Genomic DNA, 17,535 nt, shown 5'->3' on the forward strand with positions numbered 1-17,535 from the left:
CAGAATAAACTCTATTACCTCTGGAGGAAAACTATAATGCATTTGAACTAACAAAAATAAGTTGATATCAAAGCAAATAACATTGAAGTATATAACATTACAGTAGAAGATACAGTATGTGCAAACTCAAGAATACAAATTCAGCTTTTTTCAAGGTTTTTTTGTGTTGTCTTTCAAGAGGAAAGTGCTTCATAAAATCAAGGATTTGAAAATTTGAATTTTATAGAAACTTACTGACTGTTTTTACAAAGCTACCAAAGCTTATGGACATACACATATTATTTTGGAAAATATCTTAGAAAACAACTTTGATAAATAAAGAAAACTATCAAAAGATGTCACTTATAAGTTTCGTTATTTCAATGATGAATAATAAAATTAATAAAAGAAAAGAAACTCCAGCATGTGAACTATGTGCCTTTTCTCTGTGACTGTTCAGAATTGTTAACTGGCCTCATTTCTAGATAAGAAAACACTGAATTTTTAGGGCACCATGTTAAGTGTAATCAATCATGGAAGTCAAATTCTTACCAACAGTAATAGCAGACATATTGTATGACAGCTAAATGATGTCAGAAATTTGATGCTGATACTGTACAGCAATGTTATGCTTATCTCAGTTTGCCCAGTTAGATTAAATCATCCATTCAAGCTACTGGGCATTACTGAAACTCAAAGCTGTCAAACTCAGACTGGGCATAACCTTTAAGGAACACATAATCAAATGAAGAAAAAGAAATGAACACAAAACACAACATAATAAACATCAAACTGAAACATACAACATGATAAATGTCAAAATATAACCAAGTAGGCTTGGTCTCATTCAGACTTATGTTTTTATTTGCTTTGATGACGTGACAGATTGTTTTTCGTAAAGGTTCCAGTGACAATCTGGAAAACAACTCTGCTCATGTTCCTACCAGACAAATCAGCATAAGGTACAAGAATGACAGAATTAGTCAATGGATAGATAGTCACAGTCTAACCATAGAAATCAGTATTGTTTTTTGTAAATAGAAGGCCTGTCTTCCAAACTATAAGTTCTTTGAAGATACCAAGATGGGGCGATGCAGTTGATAGACTGGCGTGGAATTTCACACAGCATTAGGAAAATTCCTCATAGGGTTGATGAAATCTGCACATCGATGAAGAACAAAAGTCTTCCTATGGCTAAATGATTGACTGTAGGATCGAAGTAGAAGGCATGAGTAAGTGACCAATCCCTACAGGAGGGAAGGCCACCAGTGGAACCCCAAAAAGATTTCTGCTTGTACCTCTGTACTCCAATGTACACATTAACAATCTTAAAAGAAAAGTAGTAAAGAATGTTTGATGATGTTGTTGTTTTGTGGACACCAGAAAAAATAAGGTCTGACTGTTGAACCACGGAACAGAACAAGACTGAGGAAAGGAAAAAAAATTACACATTTATTTCAAAACAAATAAATATAAGACTATGTCTGCTTACCTCTAGCTTGACTGAAATGATAACAGACTCAGTTAACTATCAATACCCAGTAACAAAGTCTCAAGTTGTGATAACTCGTGAAAATACTATAATACTCAATGGTCTAAAAAGGTAAATCACACAGCAGAAGTAGAGAGCACTATTACATCACAGTCTAAATCAATAATTTGTCCATAATCAGAAACCTGTGAGCTCTTCTCAAAAATACAAGGTATGTTATTCTTCTGTAAATAGCCTCTGGCACTAACAAGGGCATTTAAATGAGTCAAATGGCTTCTTGTAATCAGAGCAACCAAGTTGGCTGGATTTCTCCATCTAAAACAAACAAAAAAAACCTCACCTTGAACGTGAATGCTAAAGGTGTAGTGTATAAATTACTCAGAGCAGGTAGAAGTGAAGAATTTAAGCTGACACATTCAAAACAAACAGGAAGAGCTAGTTCTTCATGCAAAAAGCATCAAGTCCTTCTCACCAAGGACCTCAAACATTTAAATGAGAGTCAGAGAAGTTTACTAAATAAACCAAGTACATGATATCATGTTTTGTTGTTTGTTTGTTTTTTTGTTTGTCTGTTTTTTTTATTTTAAAATATTATCCTTCAGAAAAAAGATCAAGTTTTTCCAGCTTGTATTATCATTTTGGAAAAACTTGATATTATTAATTCTAATACATGACAACTAAGTAGATCATCTGTGCACAACCATTTGCCATTTCCTATAGAAGAGTGATACTGACTTATATCCAAATTATCCTTCAGCACTTAAATGATGGAGACAGTTCCCATTGTTCATTATTTCTTCTGCCCTGAAAAGATTAACGGTATTTGAATGAGGTCTAATGAAAGCAGGAATAATTCAGTATGTTATTGCTTAAATACTAGCATAGCTAATAGAATTGAAACCTCAACACGATTCTGATTTGGTAAAACATTGCAGAAAACAATTTGAATCTAAAAGTGTTTAAATTTTTAAAAAAATTGATTAAATATTCCTTGATCAGGGAATAGATTATAATTATGAAATCTATGATGCCAGTCGTGAAACGGAAACATTTCTAGTTTAAATGAGGCTATAGCGTTCTCGTGCAGAGATGTAGTGGTCAATGGCGCCCCCTAGTGGGCAGTCCCGAATCCCACACACAAACTTCCCGATTTCGAATTGATTGGTGATTCTTCCCTGGACACAGAGCTCCGCTTGATTTCGAGAGAAATCCAAAGTAACATGCCTGTCAACTCTATTTTTAGGCTGTACTCAAACAAGGGCAAACAAGCTTTTTATTCGAAGTTAACGATGTAGATTTCTTAATGCTGTTAACCAGATTAAATTGGAAGAATGTCATAGCTAAATTTCTTGCAATCTCAGTGCCTCATCACAGTTAGTTCTGCAGGGAATGACTGGATGCAAGATGAGAAAAGGATGAGAAACATCATATACTCAGAGCCTACTCTGGCATGGAAGAAGGGCACATTCTGAGGACTCAGGAGCCTGAAAGCATCAAGTCCACCACTGTTTTCTTCAAAACACATAATCATAGCCTGTATGCAATTACCATAATGGCAGAAACTGGCATTCCCAACAGAAAAGTCACCCCTGACTTCTCCCACTCTTTACTCTCCATTTCAGAACCAACACTACTTTTCACATGGGTGTGCAGTGAAGGAAACACATCCAGGTTAAAAGCAAGCTTTGCTTTTTGTCCAGGAGAGCTTTTAACTTGAATGCACTCCTTTACCTGCTTCAGTTTGCACACTCATGTGTGGTTGTACCAACAGGAGTACAACTGCTTCCTCAGTCAAAGTGTCAAACATTCACTGGGTTATGTCAGTTCAAATGCAACTGTATAAGAAGTTTAATATACAGCTGAAGGGTAAAAATGCAATAGAATACTGACTTCTACTGAAACATCATTAAAATAACAAATGCTTTTGTGTGGCTAGTGCTTTATAAAGGCAAGGTAAATGCAAAACTTTGAAATATAATTTACAGATCTTCATAAATATATACCATGAAGCATCATTATTATTTCAGCATAACTACATTTTCACTTCAGAACCATCACACCCACTGAACACATGGCTTTTGTGGAACAGGCAGCACCACAGCTGCAGAACACAGATAAAAATGGTTTATTATTTTCTATGCAAATACGATTTTCCTCCATTTATTTAAAATTGGATTTCTTTCTTATCCACTCAATCCATAGGAGAAAAAAAAAAAGGTTTACAAAGAGGAAACAACTTTATAAAACTGAATTGAAAGTCAATTATGTAATCCTCAAAGGTAGGAAAAAATTCTATAGGTTTAAAAAAAGTGATTTACCCACACAACACAGTAGAAGGAATTTGATTTCTGTTTATTGAGGAGTTTCATGAACTGCCAAAGTAACAATCTGTTCCAGTAGTTCCAGTCATAAGATCAATTTCCACCTAATGAGAAATCATCATCTATTGTCTCCAAACTTAATCTTCTCCAGGTTCACAGGAGGAAAAAAAAACAAATATTGATCTGTTGAATATTAATGTTCTGGTCCTGCTTTTCATACAGTTCAATCAAAGCATTCAAATTAAGTATTTGCTGTCATTTATTCTGTATTTATTTGATATCTGAGCATTTGAATTGAGAATTATTATTGTGAAGTAATTCTTCAACCCCCCCACCACAGTACAAACCAAATACTGCTATTTTCGAGCATCCAATAATATTTTCATATGATAATGAATGTGAGAATATGAAAAATATTGGACTTGATGATCCCTGTAGATCCTTTCCATTCCTGTACGTGTAGGAGAGTGAATGTATCTGAATATTCTTTCAAAAACTCTTAACATTCAAAGTTAACATTCAGAGTGGGTCATCAAAGGATGATGGGGCCTTGGAGAACCCACATGTTAGGAGTGAGCAGGCAAGCCAAAAGGGCTTTATAATTATATACAGCCCTCAAGTGTTTACCAACAGCAATCCTATTCCCCCTTAGCCTCCTTTTTAACAGATTAAACAAACTATATACCACAGTCCTGATCATTTTAATGTTTCTCCTCCATACAATTCTTATCCTTAAAGTGTAGAAACAAAAATAAAGTTTAGTATTAATATAATCCTACATTTAACTGTAGATTGCATCTTATCATCCTATTAGTGCACTCAATGCTTTACAGCTTAAACTTTACATTCAATGTAAAACTAAAGAATATCAGCTTGTTTTCTAGTTGACAGACAAGCAAGTTTTCTCCTACATCACCTACTCCAATTCCAGCTGCTAACAATTCCTAATATTCCCAATCCCTAAATGTATGAATTTACAATCTGTACAGAAGCAATTTAATCCCAACACCTGGTTGTTTTGATCTGGATTTTTTTGTTGTATTTTTTTGTATAGGACATTCTGGTCCTCCTTCATATTGAGAGCAACTCTCACCTCCATATTACCAGATTTCATTAAGTCTTACGACTGAAAAATATTATGTAACAAGGTCCATCCCAAAATCAGCCTTTAATCCCAAATTGCTTTCTTAGCACTCCCACTGACATTTCACAACTAACAAACTCCATCGCTGATACTGTTCCCTCACACATTTCCTAACTTCCTCAGTTTCAGTGGCTTCCTAAAAGCAAATGCTGGAGGGTTCAGGTTATTTTATTGCATTTTTCTGTCAGTTACAAATTATTTTATTATGAACAACATTGATAAATACGCATCTCATGTGTTTCACTATTCAGTCACACTATATGTTTAATAATCCCTGTCCACAAACTACGGTCTAGAATTTTACACACCAGTGAAATCAAGCTGGCACATTTTAAGCTGCCAGTGTTAAGTTTGAAGAGGAACTACTATTGAAGAGGAGAATAAAAGTTTACTAATAAAACACACACACAAATTGGAGCATGGTACAGCACTCTAGCATGACACTATCAGAGTGTCACTCTCCAGTCATGCTGAATTTTCAACGTCTTCATAGAACTTAACTGCTTTGGAATCTCTTCTGCACATTTACAGTCTGAGACAACACAAGACAGTGCTCCCAGTATCAAAGATAATTTGCTGGCTCTATACTCTGATGCACTATTCCTGACAAACTCCAGCCTCTGTTATGTTTAATTTAAACTTAACCAGATTTCAAGGAAATATTCAAGGAAAGTTCTCCTTCATCTATGTATTTCTGAAGTCAACCATCAATATGATAATAACAAATGTATACTTTGTATATAAAAAAAAAAAAAAGAAGCTATTATTCTTAATTATTTCCTTTTGTTGTCATGGCATCATCCTGCCTTTGTGTGAGTAGTGCCTTACTGAATATGTACAGCTAGAGCACTCCTCTTTCGCAGACTGTGTATATAAATAAAGACCTTAGCTTCTACTAAAAACAGTTCTGTCCCAAAGACTGTTCTCTTTCCCCGTTGCACTTGCACAAACCGACGTTTCTTTACTGGTGCTACTTTCCCATCATCCACAAGATGTCACTATTGTTTAAAAGAAACCTCATCTCTGGCGCGGTCCAAAATGCCCGCTCCATGTTTCAAATGAGAACTGCATTTACTGTACATCGCATTTAACACAGTCCAACAAATCTCTAATCAACATCACGTGAAACAGGAAGGAACAGAGCTCTCTTCAAAAGTAGAAACTCCGCTTTAATCAATTGAAACAAATAGAAGACTTGGCAGATTGCAGCAGCAAGATGAGGAGAAACATTTATGGTCCCAGTATTGCAAACAGCCTAAGTAGAAGATGCCAAGAGTTTAGAATTTGTAAAGAAAGAAATATGGATGAAAAAAATATATAAGCACCTATAGTAATAGTAAACATAAGCACAGTCTTCCAGTAGCCTTCAGGAAAGTTTGAATTTGATCTTTGAATTTGATCTACTTCTTTTTTAAAAAGCAAAATAAAATCTATTATGTATCCCAGTCAGTTTACCAGGAATACAATAAAAAAATAATTAATTGAAAACAGATTTGGTGTGAACACAATGAAGAATCAAGCAAATTGTCAGCCCAGCTCCCACTTGCCGTAGGAAAGAACTGTTACAGAAGTGCTAAATGAAAAGGTACTAACCATGAAGATCAGAATATTGCATGGAAACAATTCATGAACAAAAGTGTGCTGATCCTGCTGCAAAATCTATTCACAAGTTCCTTATAGTGACTTATCTTCCAGCATATTTTTTTTAAAGCACTGGTCATGAGAGGTTCTCGAGGACTCAGCAGAACATGTGTGACTGGGCTGCTTCCACTCAATGGCTATATCGCCATAGCCCACTTCCTGCAGTGGACTTCTGTGGGTGCACTGACTGTCTTTTAATGAACAACTTCATTAATTATTAACAAGAGAAATGCATTAAATCTCATGCTCTCTTCGCTTTAATAGGTGTGAGAGCTAATAGGAATAAAACAGCCATTTCCTTGGACGTACAAAAAGAGACAGCAGTAAAAGAGTGCAGAAGCAGTAAGGAATGGGATAATAGCATTGTATCAGCAAAGTAACCTGGAAGTATTTAATACTTAAGAGAATAAGGGCAATTTCAGTTCATAGCAAGCTAAGCCCACTGAGACTTTTAGGAGGAGCAGTAAATAACACAAACATCTAATGTAATTATAGTAAGTGAATTAAATATTTAAGAGCTTAAAGAAATGAAATTTAGTAAGAAACAATTACGATAGGGTTACGGAAAAACTACTGCAAGTAGAAGCACAACATAATATCATATCTATACACCACAGTACTCATCCACACACACAACTTTGTGCTTTCACAAAGACAGCTTGCATTCTCACACTGACCCACTACACAGTGTATATTTACAGAGCGCTAATAAAATACCATGGTTTGAAATTAAAAAAGGAGGGGAGGAAAATAAAATGCATTTTATGCACTTGCAATTGAAAAAGCAAGCAATCGTGAAATTAAACTCTGGAGGAATTTAGCCTTCACAAGTGTTAAATATGCTCACTATTTTACTGCCATTATTGTTTCAGATTAGTGATCCAAAAAGAACGTCCACCACTAGAGAAGTTAGGTCTGACAGTTCTGCATTGTCTTCAAACAAAAAGTGATAGGTGAAGTTCTTATCTTTTTATTTCGTTTAAAGTACAGTTTTACACCCACATGAAAATTTAAATGTTTTTGTGGTTCATGCTTACTCTTTAGAAATATTAATTTGCATTAAAGACGAACTTGATTCCAAACAAACTCTTACCTTGCCAGCTGTCATTACACACACACAGCTTCTCGCCTGTCAAATCACAATACCCATGGTCTGGACTGCCACAGTTGGCTTTACAGTATGGAATATCACAAGCTTCTCCTTTCCAATACTTGTCACATTCACAGTATACCCGGCTTGGAACAGACAAACTGGTTGTACACTTCCCGTGTTCTGAGCAGTTATTAGGACAAGAATTAATTCTGGGAGAAAAAAGATGAAATAAAGGAAATGACAAACCAAGAATTGATAGGAGAGGTTTTTAATCTCACACCATTCAAAGTAGTATCTATTAGATAAAGTGTATTTTTTGAAAAATTCCAAAGCACTGATAAAATGACTATCAAATGATAAAGTTGTTAAGTGTCTTGCAAAACAGTCCATCCAGGCTTACATACATTGTCTGTGGTGCAATCAGTATCACAAACAGCAATACAATAACAAATACTGACATTAAGCAGGACAAGCTGTGCCTACTTTCTGGTATTATTCACACTGAAGGCAACTGCAAGCAGAAAGTCTCACAAATAACAATTAAAAAGGAGGAAGACCTTGGTATCACCATCATATAAACAGCTCTTTTCCAAAAGTAGACTCTTAATGGGGCTTCTAAATTAGATTTGAAGCGTGAATGGTGATCCAAGTGGCAACACCTGAGAGCAAATCTCTTTATACAGTTTGTCTGAATTCTGACACAGTTCACTTCTGCTGCTGCAGAGATTGTAATCTCTCATTCTCAGATTCTCACAAGAGAATCTCTATAGTGCAACCAGCACACCAGTAGGTGCATTTAGAGTTTTCCTGACAGGATTTGGTCCACTCTGTGAAACAATACATCTAGCATCCAAGGGAAAAAAAGACAGAACACTGAGGAAAAAAATACAAAATGGCTTGAAACATCTTGACATTATATAAAGGCAGCACCCTTAATAAAAGAGCCACCTTAATTATGCCTCCTAAATCCAGGCTCAGAGATGCAAGAACAGCAAAGGTAGGACTGGAAGAAGTTGGTGACCACTAAGGGATATTGTGTTTCTGTGATACACCTACCCAATACTGAGATCACAAGCAACTGGACTCTGCTGAACTACATAAGCAGGTTCCAGAAGTGTAGGCAATTCCTAAGAGATGGCAGGAATGGAGAACATTGATGCATACAGATCCAAGAAATTCCGTAAAAAAAAATACACATCCCTGGCAGTAAGTGCCTGAGGAAATCCAAAAAGGCTCTGAAATCTTTGATGACTCACAGGGAAGGGTTAGGTTAAAACTCAAAATAAACAGTTACTACAAAACCCTGACGATGTTAACACAGACTCCACCCTGCAGACAGGAAAAAAAAACCTAGATGGGTGGAGCTGAAAGTAGAATGCCTGACCCCAAGAACACAAAGATTAACACAGATTTCTGGAATAACCATTTCTGTTTGCAGCTGGCATGGTACTTCAGTCACAAATGCTGCACTCCTGACCTCCTCAAATAAAAGAACATGGGTGGTCTACCAAGCCGAGAAGCTGGCTAGGATATCAAACCAAGGAAGAAGGAAGGTAACAAAGTAAAACATTTTAGAATGACAGACCAAAATTAGCCCAATCACTCACAGTTATTTCTTTCAGCATCACAGGAGTTACTTGTTCAAAAAAAATTAAAAAAAAGTGAAAAGTAGTCACTGCAACAACTAGAAAGAAAGAGCCATAAATTACATATAACTTCATTACATGTGCAGGGACCTAAGTGGAAAAACTGCCAGTTTTTAAAGCCTCACAAAGTAAAAAAGAACATGTAGCATTCACCACATTACCTAACTACAAGGAATGCAGAGGACACACACTTATTTCTTAAGAATGACATCCTATATTGACATTTGCTCTCAAAACAAGCACAGAAGTGCAAAAGGAAAAAAAAAAAAGCTCCAGAGATAACTGAAGAAGTTATCTAATTTTAGGTATTGAAATAAATGAAAAGAATATTTGCAGTCATTGTAAAACTATCTCACAAGCAACAAGACTGAGCAAATTTCTCTTGAACCAAGCATCCGATATAAAAATGCACTACATCATGTGCCACAAACATGTTCTAAGCAAGAGAAAGCACAATCAACAGCTGCTTCAACATAAGAGGTGCCAGTCTGTTGGATGCAAGCTATCTCACAAAAGTACAATGTTGCTATGCCATATTAGACTTCTGTCTCAGATAATCCAAAAGAACAGTCCAGAAGGTCTCCAGAATGAAGACTGAGATAGAAGATAAAAGGGGGAGTACCAAAAATGGGGGGGCGGGTGGGAATGTTAATGAAATACAGCCCATTGTGGTTGGCATAAAAACAAAAAGAACTTTGATAGAAGGTGTCAAAAACCACAAATATACATTCAACAAGAAAAAAAAAAGCAGCAGATGATTCTACTTTCCAGAAAAGTGAACTGACATAACAGCTGATATAATCTCCCTTCTATTCCATATGAAGAAATTTCTGTGTTGGATAAATACTGTAAGGAGAACACTTTCTATTTCCATATGGCATGGAACAAACATACTCTTAGAGTGCCCATGAAGCTGTGCACAGAAAAATATAACACACTATGCAGGAGTTTTTTGTTTTGTTATAAACTTGCTTCTTAAAGACAATTCCTTACAGCCTCCAGCTCCCTTCTGTTAGAAATATACCACAAAGAACAATTCTTACACAATAAACAAAATCAGCAGATAAATACTAGCCCTACAATTATCATTCTCTTAAAAGGAACGCTGGGTTGACTAATGAAGTAATTACTATATAAAAGCTACTTACGAGTAAAAAATGTTAAATCCAGTTAGGTTATAAGCAGCATCACTAAAGAAGTGTAGCAATGCATAGCCAGATGTTGTAACTACTTCAGGTACAGTTTCATTTCCACGTACTTCAGGAACTATTAAACCACTGGAGAGAAAAAAATAAAAAAGAGTAATGTTCTTAAAATCAGGCAGGGAGATGGGGAAGGAGAGTTTGGCATTCTGGTTGTTAATTACATAGAGAAGTTAGCTCAAATAAATAAATCTAATCTAGGTTTATGCATATTATATTATGCATATTAATATATTGAGAAAAGAGATTATGTGCATGAAACCATGTAACACCCAATGTTAAGTTAAAAGCTACAGAAATCCCATGAACAGCATTAACAAATCAATAAATTGAGGAAAAAAAAAACAACATGAAGTAAAGAGTACAGGAAGAGGAACCTTCTCTTTCCTCCTATTTGTGCTACAAGCCAGGCTCCTGCACAGCTTTTAACTCTGGGAAGAGGGGAGAGGAAATCAGGGAAATATTAGCAAATAGGGAAATACTCTCTCACCTTAACACCCAGGGAGAAGAGAGAGATAAAAAAGAGACTAAAAGTTGGGCAGGAAAGAGAAATGAGCTTAGCTTTGTTCCAGGCTTCAGCAGCATAATCAATATTTCATAACATAACACAAAATACAATCCTTTATTTCTCTTCCCAGTGAAATACAGTTTCTGCCACCAATCCCCATGCCATGAGACAGCAATTGTATTTCAAAAGATAAAATTTTTACTGATATCAAAGGATTACACTCCTGCACCTGCATTCCAGCAGTGCAAGCATGGAACGTTAGTCTTCATTACTTTGCATAAATCTCCAATAAACTATAGCCCACTTATCTACAATGTTCTCTCTGGAAAGCTTCCCAAAATATTAATGGAAAGGTAGGAATAAACCAACTGAAACATTCCAATAAAGTCCCAGAATGGAGGAAACATTCACATGGCCTGATTTTTTTTATTTCTTGGATGCACAGAAAATGGACTTAATACTTTACCTCAAGTATTTATCGCTGCTTCAAAGGTAATTAACTAGCTATTATTCAGTACTAGTTAAATTCACTCTTTACTACTGTTTATTTTATGTATGTGTCTAAATCTATGATGCCAGACAACAAATATTAATTTGATAAAAAGTTAACCAGAGTTACAACCCTTGTAAGATAATGAGAATATTACAAATAAATAAATAAAACAGATTTCTTCACTTCCTTTGACAGCAGAACTGTATGATTATTTTTTTTTTTTTTGAGTAAAAGGACATTAATTACACTCACCTAAATACTGCTATTAAAGGTGCATATATTGAATCTCCATCATATACATACATATGGTCCCAACTACATTCTGTAGCAAAGTGATTAAATCTTAATCTTAGTATTGCATTAGGGCTGGAAGGAAGAAAAAAAAATTGGTGTTAGCTATAGAAATATTGAGCTTTCAAGATAAAGAGTTTGCAACAAAACTGGCCATGCCTGCACATATTTTTATTTAATATTTGAGTACTAACAAAACATTTGAGGTAAACAACAAAATTTAGAGCAAGTAAATATTTCATTTTTATCTTACAACACATTAAAAATAACATCTGCAGTGCAAGTCTAATTAATCTCTAAAGTTTACAAGAGACTCAAGTTCACAAGGTTTTTAATCAGTGTTCAAAACCAGAAATTTAAAGCTACTAAAATCTCATTTTAGTATATTATGTTTCCTTTAAAACATCAGGAATAACAGGTTTAGAGTCTTTCAAGAAAAAATCCCATATAAATCCTCATTCCAGCATTATACTAGTAGCTAAATCTTCTAATACACAAATAAAATAGCAAGTAATATTAATGCTGAAATGCAAGAGAATGCTTTCTCATATTTTATCCCATTACAAGGGCCATACTACTAGAAAACTATTGAAAATATTTCTAAGTACATTTTAAAATGCATCTTGTGCTTGTTACTGTTTCTAGAAACAACTCTGTAGCACTTGTGCTATGTACAATGCAACAGAAAGAAAACATCTTTAAAATCTGTGTTTTGTTAGATATAGTTCTGTATCATCTTTACTTTCAATTATTGGAGAACCCAGTGGAGCACCCCCCCTCTTTTCTAGAAGTTCCCCATCACACTTAGTAGCCTATTTCAATCAGGTTTTGGGAGAGATTTGAATGGAGATTGCAATTATTTTGCTTCCCTACTGACAGACTCAAGTGCGATCTTATCACTTTGGAAATCATACAAGACTTTGTTTCCTTTTTGTTTGTTTTTTTTAAGCAAAAGCTTTATTTGCATCCATTTATTAGTTTGTTTGTTTTTAAGATCATTGTGTACATATATAAGTCCCTCATGCCCTGACATTCTGTGCAGTTACTGGGCTTCTCCCATACGTGCTCTGCAGCAGACTGTTTCCCCCAGTTAAGCACTCTGTCTCCAGCAAAAAGGAGGAACAGAGTGAAGACCAACTTCAAAGCAGAGTTCGCATGCAGCCCTGAGACGTGGTTCCACTTTTGTGTGTTGTAGTTCAGTGCAGCTATTCTTGTGCTAGCTTTTGTGAAAAAAGAGAAGTCTAAAGTGTACCAAGATAATAACAACATGGATACACAAAAAAAGGAGAAATTTTCTTCTACAGCCTTAGTAAAACTCAGATCTAGTTGAAGTCTTCAGCAAAATCCTGATTAATCCCAGGGAAAAATATTCCTATCAAAATCTAACAAAGTTGTGCCTTCAGCAGTCAGTCAGACCAGTGCATGCATCTCATTACATACATGCCTATGTTTCTAGGCTGTATAAACTGGAAAAAGTCAGTAACTTACATATTAAACATCTCAGCTGAAACAATAGCAGGGAGAATATGATTTTAAAATAAAATACATGGGAAAAGCTGGGACACTTTATGAATGCACCAATTTCTAAGCGTTATGTAACCAGCAAATTATCATCAGACTGAAAGCTATTCCTGATTTATCACTGAAGAATATGATGAGTTAGATAATAGGATCCTGTAACCACTTTTGGGACTTAGGTACAGGTACTCAAACAAGCAACAAATTTATCATAGCATTTTGAGAGCTTGCAGAGCTGGCCAAACTCCAATATCAGCAAATTCCAGTGGCAGCAATCTGAGTGGGAACAGAATTTGGCCAACTGAGAAACTTCAAAAATCTTTTTTACATTATAAATACGTACATATGCTGTTTCTTCTTCATAATAACAATAATAATAATAATAATAATAATAATAAATCTATTTGCACTGTGAGTTCTTTAGATTTCCAGAGCAGTCAGAAAACTTAATCTTTGAAAATTAATACTTACTATCCTTCAATTAACCATGTGCATTTTGTTTTATATTTATAATTTATTGGTCCATCTGTTAAATATCCTGAAGGTTCTGTTAACCTACAAGAGAAAAAAAAAGATGTAATATAACAGAAATATTTCTTAAGCAAACAAAACTGAAATAATCAAAATACAAATATATTCTTCCTGAATACAATGAAAAGCAGGGGCTGATGAAAGAGTTAATTCTTTTCTTATTTCTTGCCTACAGAAAGTAGAATTCTGATTATCCTACATCATTGTTTTCTTCCCCTCATCATCAATCACAAGACATTGATTTTTTTTCTAGCCCAGTAGCAAGAAGATATTACACGTAATTTAAGTTTTCCAATAGGCACACATTTGTGTTCGTTATTTGTTGGCTTTGATTGGTTTTGTTTCATATTGTTGTTGTATTGTTTAGGGTTTTCTTTGTTGGGTTTTTGTCTGTTTTTTAAAAAAGGAATACATTATCCTTTTTCACTCATCTCTTCTGCTATTGCCTGTTATCTTCCAAAGTTAGACCACAGCAGCAGTTCCAGATCTAGAGAAATGAAAGGTTGCATTACTAAATACAACCACAACATGGGGAATGACATGGTCTCTCCCCCTTTACTCTCATCCTGAGAATTGCATTTATTCCCTTCCCTGTTTCTCATATGGGATAACTAAGTTTGATCATCCCTGCTGCCTTCATTTAATAAATCCTTCTATTCTTCTCTAACCTTTCTGAGGATCAGAACAGAGATCAGCATATTGCATTCAAGACACAGGGGAGCCATAGATCTGTACAGTGGCAAAACGATGATTTTCACTTTGTTCTCTATTCCCATCCTAACTTTCTATTTGCTCTTTCAACAACTACTAGGCTGACATTTTTAAACACAACCAGCTGCTATAACTCCTCCTGACTGATAGCAGAGTTCAAGACTCATTACTATGTGTGTTAGAACATGGAGCCACCCCCTTCACATATATACTCCTCCACATACTTCACATTAATCTATACAAAGTGATAAAATAGCAGAGGAAATTCAATACTCTATTATCATAAAAGCCTTCTGAGTTAGCCTAGCATTCTTGGCTCACAGTAACTTTACTATTTGCCCATTTTCTCCTTTTTTTTTTTTTAAATACAGTTATATCCCATAGCCCAGGCTGCACACTGACCATCCTACTCTTGCAAACATTACAGCAATAGCTAATGATGCAATTACACGCTCAGAAAGCCTCATTTCTTTCACTGTAGCATGGTAGGATAATGATTAAGAATAAGTAACACTGAATAAAAGTAAATAAACCCATTTCTTTATCAAATGAAGATATTTAAGCCTTTCAGAGACAATGCTGATCACACTGACTAGGGCACAGCTGAAGTTTCCAATCAAAAGCCCAGCTGAAAAGCAGCTCTGCATATGTTATCTTAGAGACAACTCTACAGGACAGGACCCACTTACCAATTTAAATTCTTAAATGAGGTCCTCCTCCTGTCTTGGAGGACCCAGCCCCGCTTGGCTGGGCACACTGAGGACCACCCTCTTCTAGCCCAGAGCAGCTTGAATGAAAATCTTTTTTTTCCTCCCTGCTGTTTTGTTTTTTTTTTTATGAAATGGGAAAAAGCTTTGTTTGGACAGCTCCCCACAGGGAAGTATGCTTTCAAACATTTTCAAGGCATAAAACTAATATCAATACAGTATTTTATACTGGGGAAAAAATATTTAATTCAGTCAGTCATCAGATAGGAGAAACTTTCCCTAGTAAATTCCAACACCCTGAGCTGCTCTGAATACTGCCATACAAAACTTCCACCAAGCAGGAGTTTCTGGCAAGTGCCTACAAACGCTGGGCAGTGGGATGAGCCAAGTAATACTGGTAAGCAAGGAGCATAACTTGAGCAACAGCCAACACAGCATGTGCCTGGAACTTGGTTGTCCCTAAGTGACACATCAGTGATCTTTGAAATCAAGCTGGTATTGATGCTCATTTCCAAACAGAACTGGATTACAGGATCAGGAGCTATGCCTGTGTTTGCACTAGCTTGAAGTCCTGCATTTTTGTGGGGAAAAAAGGCAGCACTGCAAAAAGTGCCAAAGTGGTTTTTGTGCTGTCATATGGCTTCAATACAGACAATATCTTCTTATGCACTAAACCTTAAAACATTTGTTTTACTGCACTAAAGTAGCACAAACCAGTATTTTTTCCACAGTCATAATTATCATCTTTCTGGTAGCTGTACAGAGGTGACAAATTTGCTTTTATTAGATCAGCCCTTTGGCATCAGTAAAGCACAATTTCCCTTTTCACCTGGACTGATAATTTTTGATAAATAGTTTTTCAGGGGAGCAGAGATAACCTTTGAAGCAGCTACTGCACTGCGCTGAAAAAAAAAGTAAAGAATAAATGAGAGCATGACACTGCTTTGTAATAATGGCTTTGGAAAACAGTGAGATAATGGAGCTGTTCCATTTATAATAAAGTAATACCCTTCTGTTGCCATTTCTCTGCATTTCCTGAGTTATGCCAATAACTTCAGTGTATCATTTTTCTTCCCAACTGCTTTCAAGTCCCAAATCCTGTAAACAGTATGCAGACAAGTTGTATTATCACCTTCACATAATCTCTTACTAAAATCAAGGGCAACATGTCCTATCACACAAAGTCAGGCGTTCGTGGCCACAGCTGCCTATGCTCACACTACCTGGAAGAGGTGTTTGTCACTGCTGAATTAAGGGCCTGGGGAGTACCAGAAGAGCAAGGCAAGCAGAAAATTCAGAACAGTGCCTCCGGGCTGCATCTTACTCCCCGTTCATCCCTAAGAAACATTCAGAAGAAGATGACAGCCATAAAAATGTACATGGCCTGCTGAATCCCTGCAGGTCCATCATGCACAGGAGGAGCAGCTGATGCTGTGCGTCGCTGTGTCAAATGGCAGGCCAGCATACATGGACACAGCTCAGATGTTTACCAAGCTAACCAGAAACAAGCTGTGACAAAAATGGGAGGCACCATGGACAGAAGTGCACCATCAACTCAGGACTGGAGGGTGAGCTCAATGCACAGCAACTCAAACTTCAGTGAAGCAGAGGGAAATCTATACTCCCCTGGAAAATCAGCACTGTTACAATATAACAGTGAATATAATTGAAATAGGATTTACAGTGGAAATATTTGCCATTGTAAATACCTTAAATCTAGACCAATGCTGTTCAAAGTAAAGGAAACAAAAGTATGGTCTACTTCAGTCAGAAATTATTGGACTAAAATGAAGGGGAACGTGATGAAGAAAGAAATTAAATCTATGGTCTGCAGTGTCAGAATAGGTTATTAAAATGGCCCCAATTCTAGTATTTATAGATTTGGGCAAAGTGCAATCACATCATCTGTAATTTTATTGCAAAGGAATATCTTCAACTTTTCCAGAGATAGGCCCCAATTTAAGCTAGAAAAGTCATTAGGTATTTTCTGTCACCAAAGGAACGGTGCCTGTGGAATAAAAAAAAAAAAAGGAAAACAAAAAGCAATAAGATGTCAAACAGGGCAGCATCACAGATCCATTTACTGAACTCCAATAGCTCAGCTTAGTGACAATGTAGCCCTGCCCTGAGACACCACATTTCAAGTTGCTTGGCACATGGAGGTTTGCTGAACTGAGAAAGGACAGACAGATATCTGACTTTCTGACTTACTGCACAGGTTTATCAGTGGAGGGGAAAAACACACAAAGGATAGTCAT

General features: G+C 36.0%; 2 protein-coding genes across 4 annotated transcripts in view; both read right to left on the minus strand.

Annotated features, from left to right (window-relative positions):
- ATRNL1 (attractin like 1) overlaps positions 1 to 17,535 on the minus strand; it is a 412,107-nt gene that overhangs the window by 360,523 nt on the left and 34,049 nt on the right. For all 3 annotated transcript variants that reach the window (XM_065746006.1, XM_065746007.1, XM_065746008.1), the window contains exons 2-5: positions 13,800 to 13,883; positions 11,772 to 11,885; positions 10,465 to 10,593; positions 7,671 to 7,879 (exon numbers count right to left, since the gene is read on the minus strand). In XM_065746006.1, coding sequence (XP_065602078.1) covers positions 7,671 to 7,879; positions 10,465 to 10,593; positions 11,772 to 11,885; positions 13,800 to 13,883 — 536 coding nt within the window. The remainder of the gene's footprint in view (positions 1 to 7,670; positions 7,880 to 10,464; positions 10,594 to 11,771; positions 11,886 to 13,799; positions 13,884 to 17,535) is intronic.
- Positions 1 to 17,535, minus strand: part of TRUB1 (TruB pseudouridine synthase family member 1) — a 425,822-nt gene that overhangs the window by 293,742 nt on the left and 114,545 nt on the right. The window lies entirely within an intron of this gene.

The sequence above is a fragment of the Cyrtonyx montezumae genome, unplaced genomic scaffold (assembly GCF_038088225.1).
Source record: "Cyrtonyx montezumae isolate F1298 unplaced genomic scaffold, pur_monq_1.0 scaffold_4, whole genome shotgun sequence".
Lineage (NCBI taxonomy): Eukaryota > Metazoa > Chordata > Aves > Galliformes > Odontophoridae > Cyrtonyx > Cyrtonyx montezumae.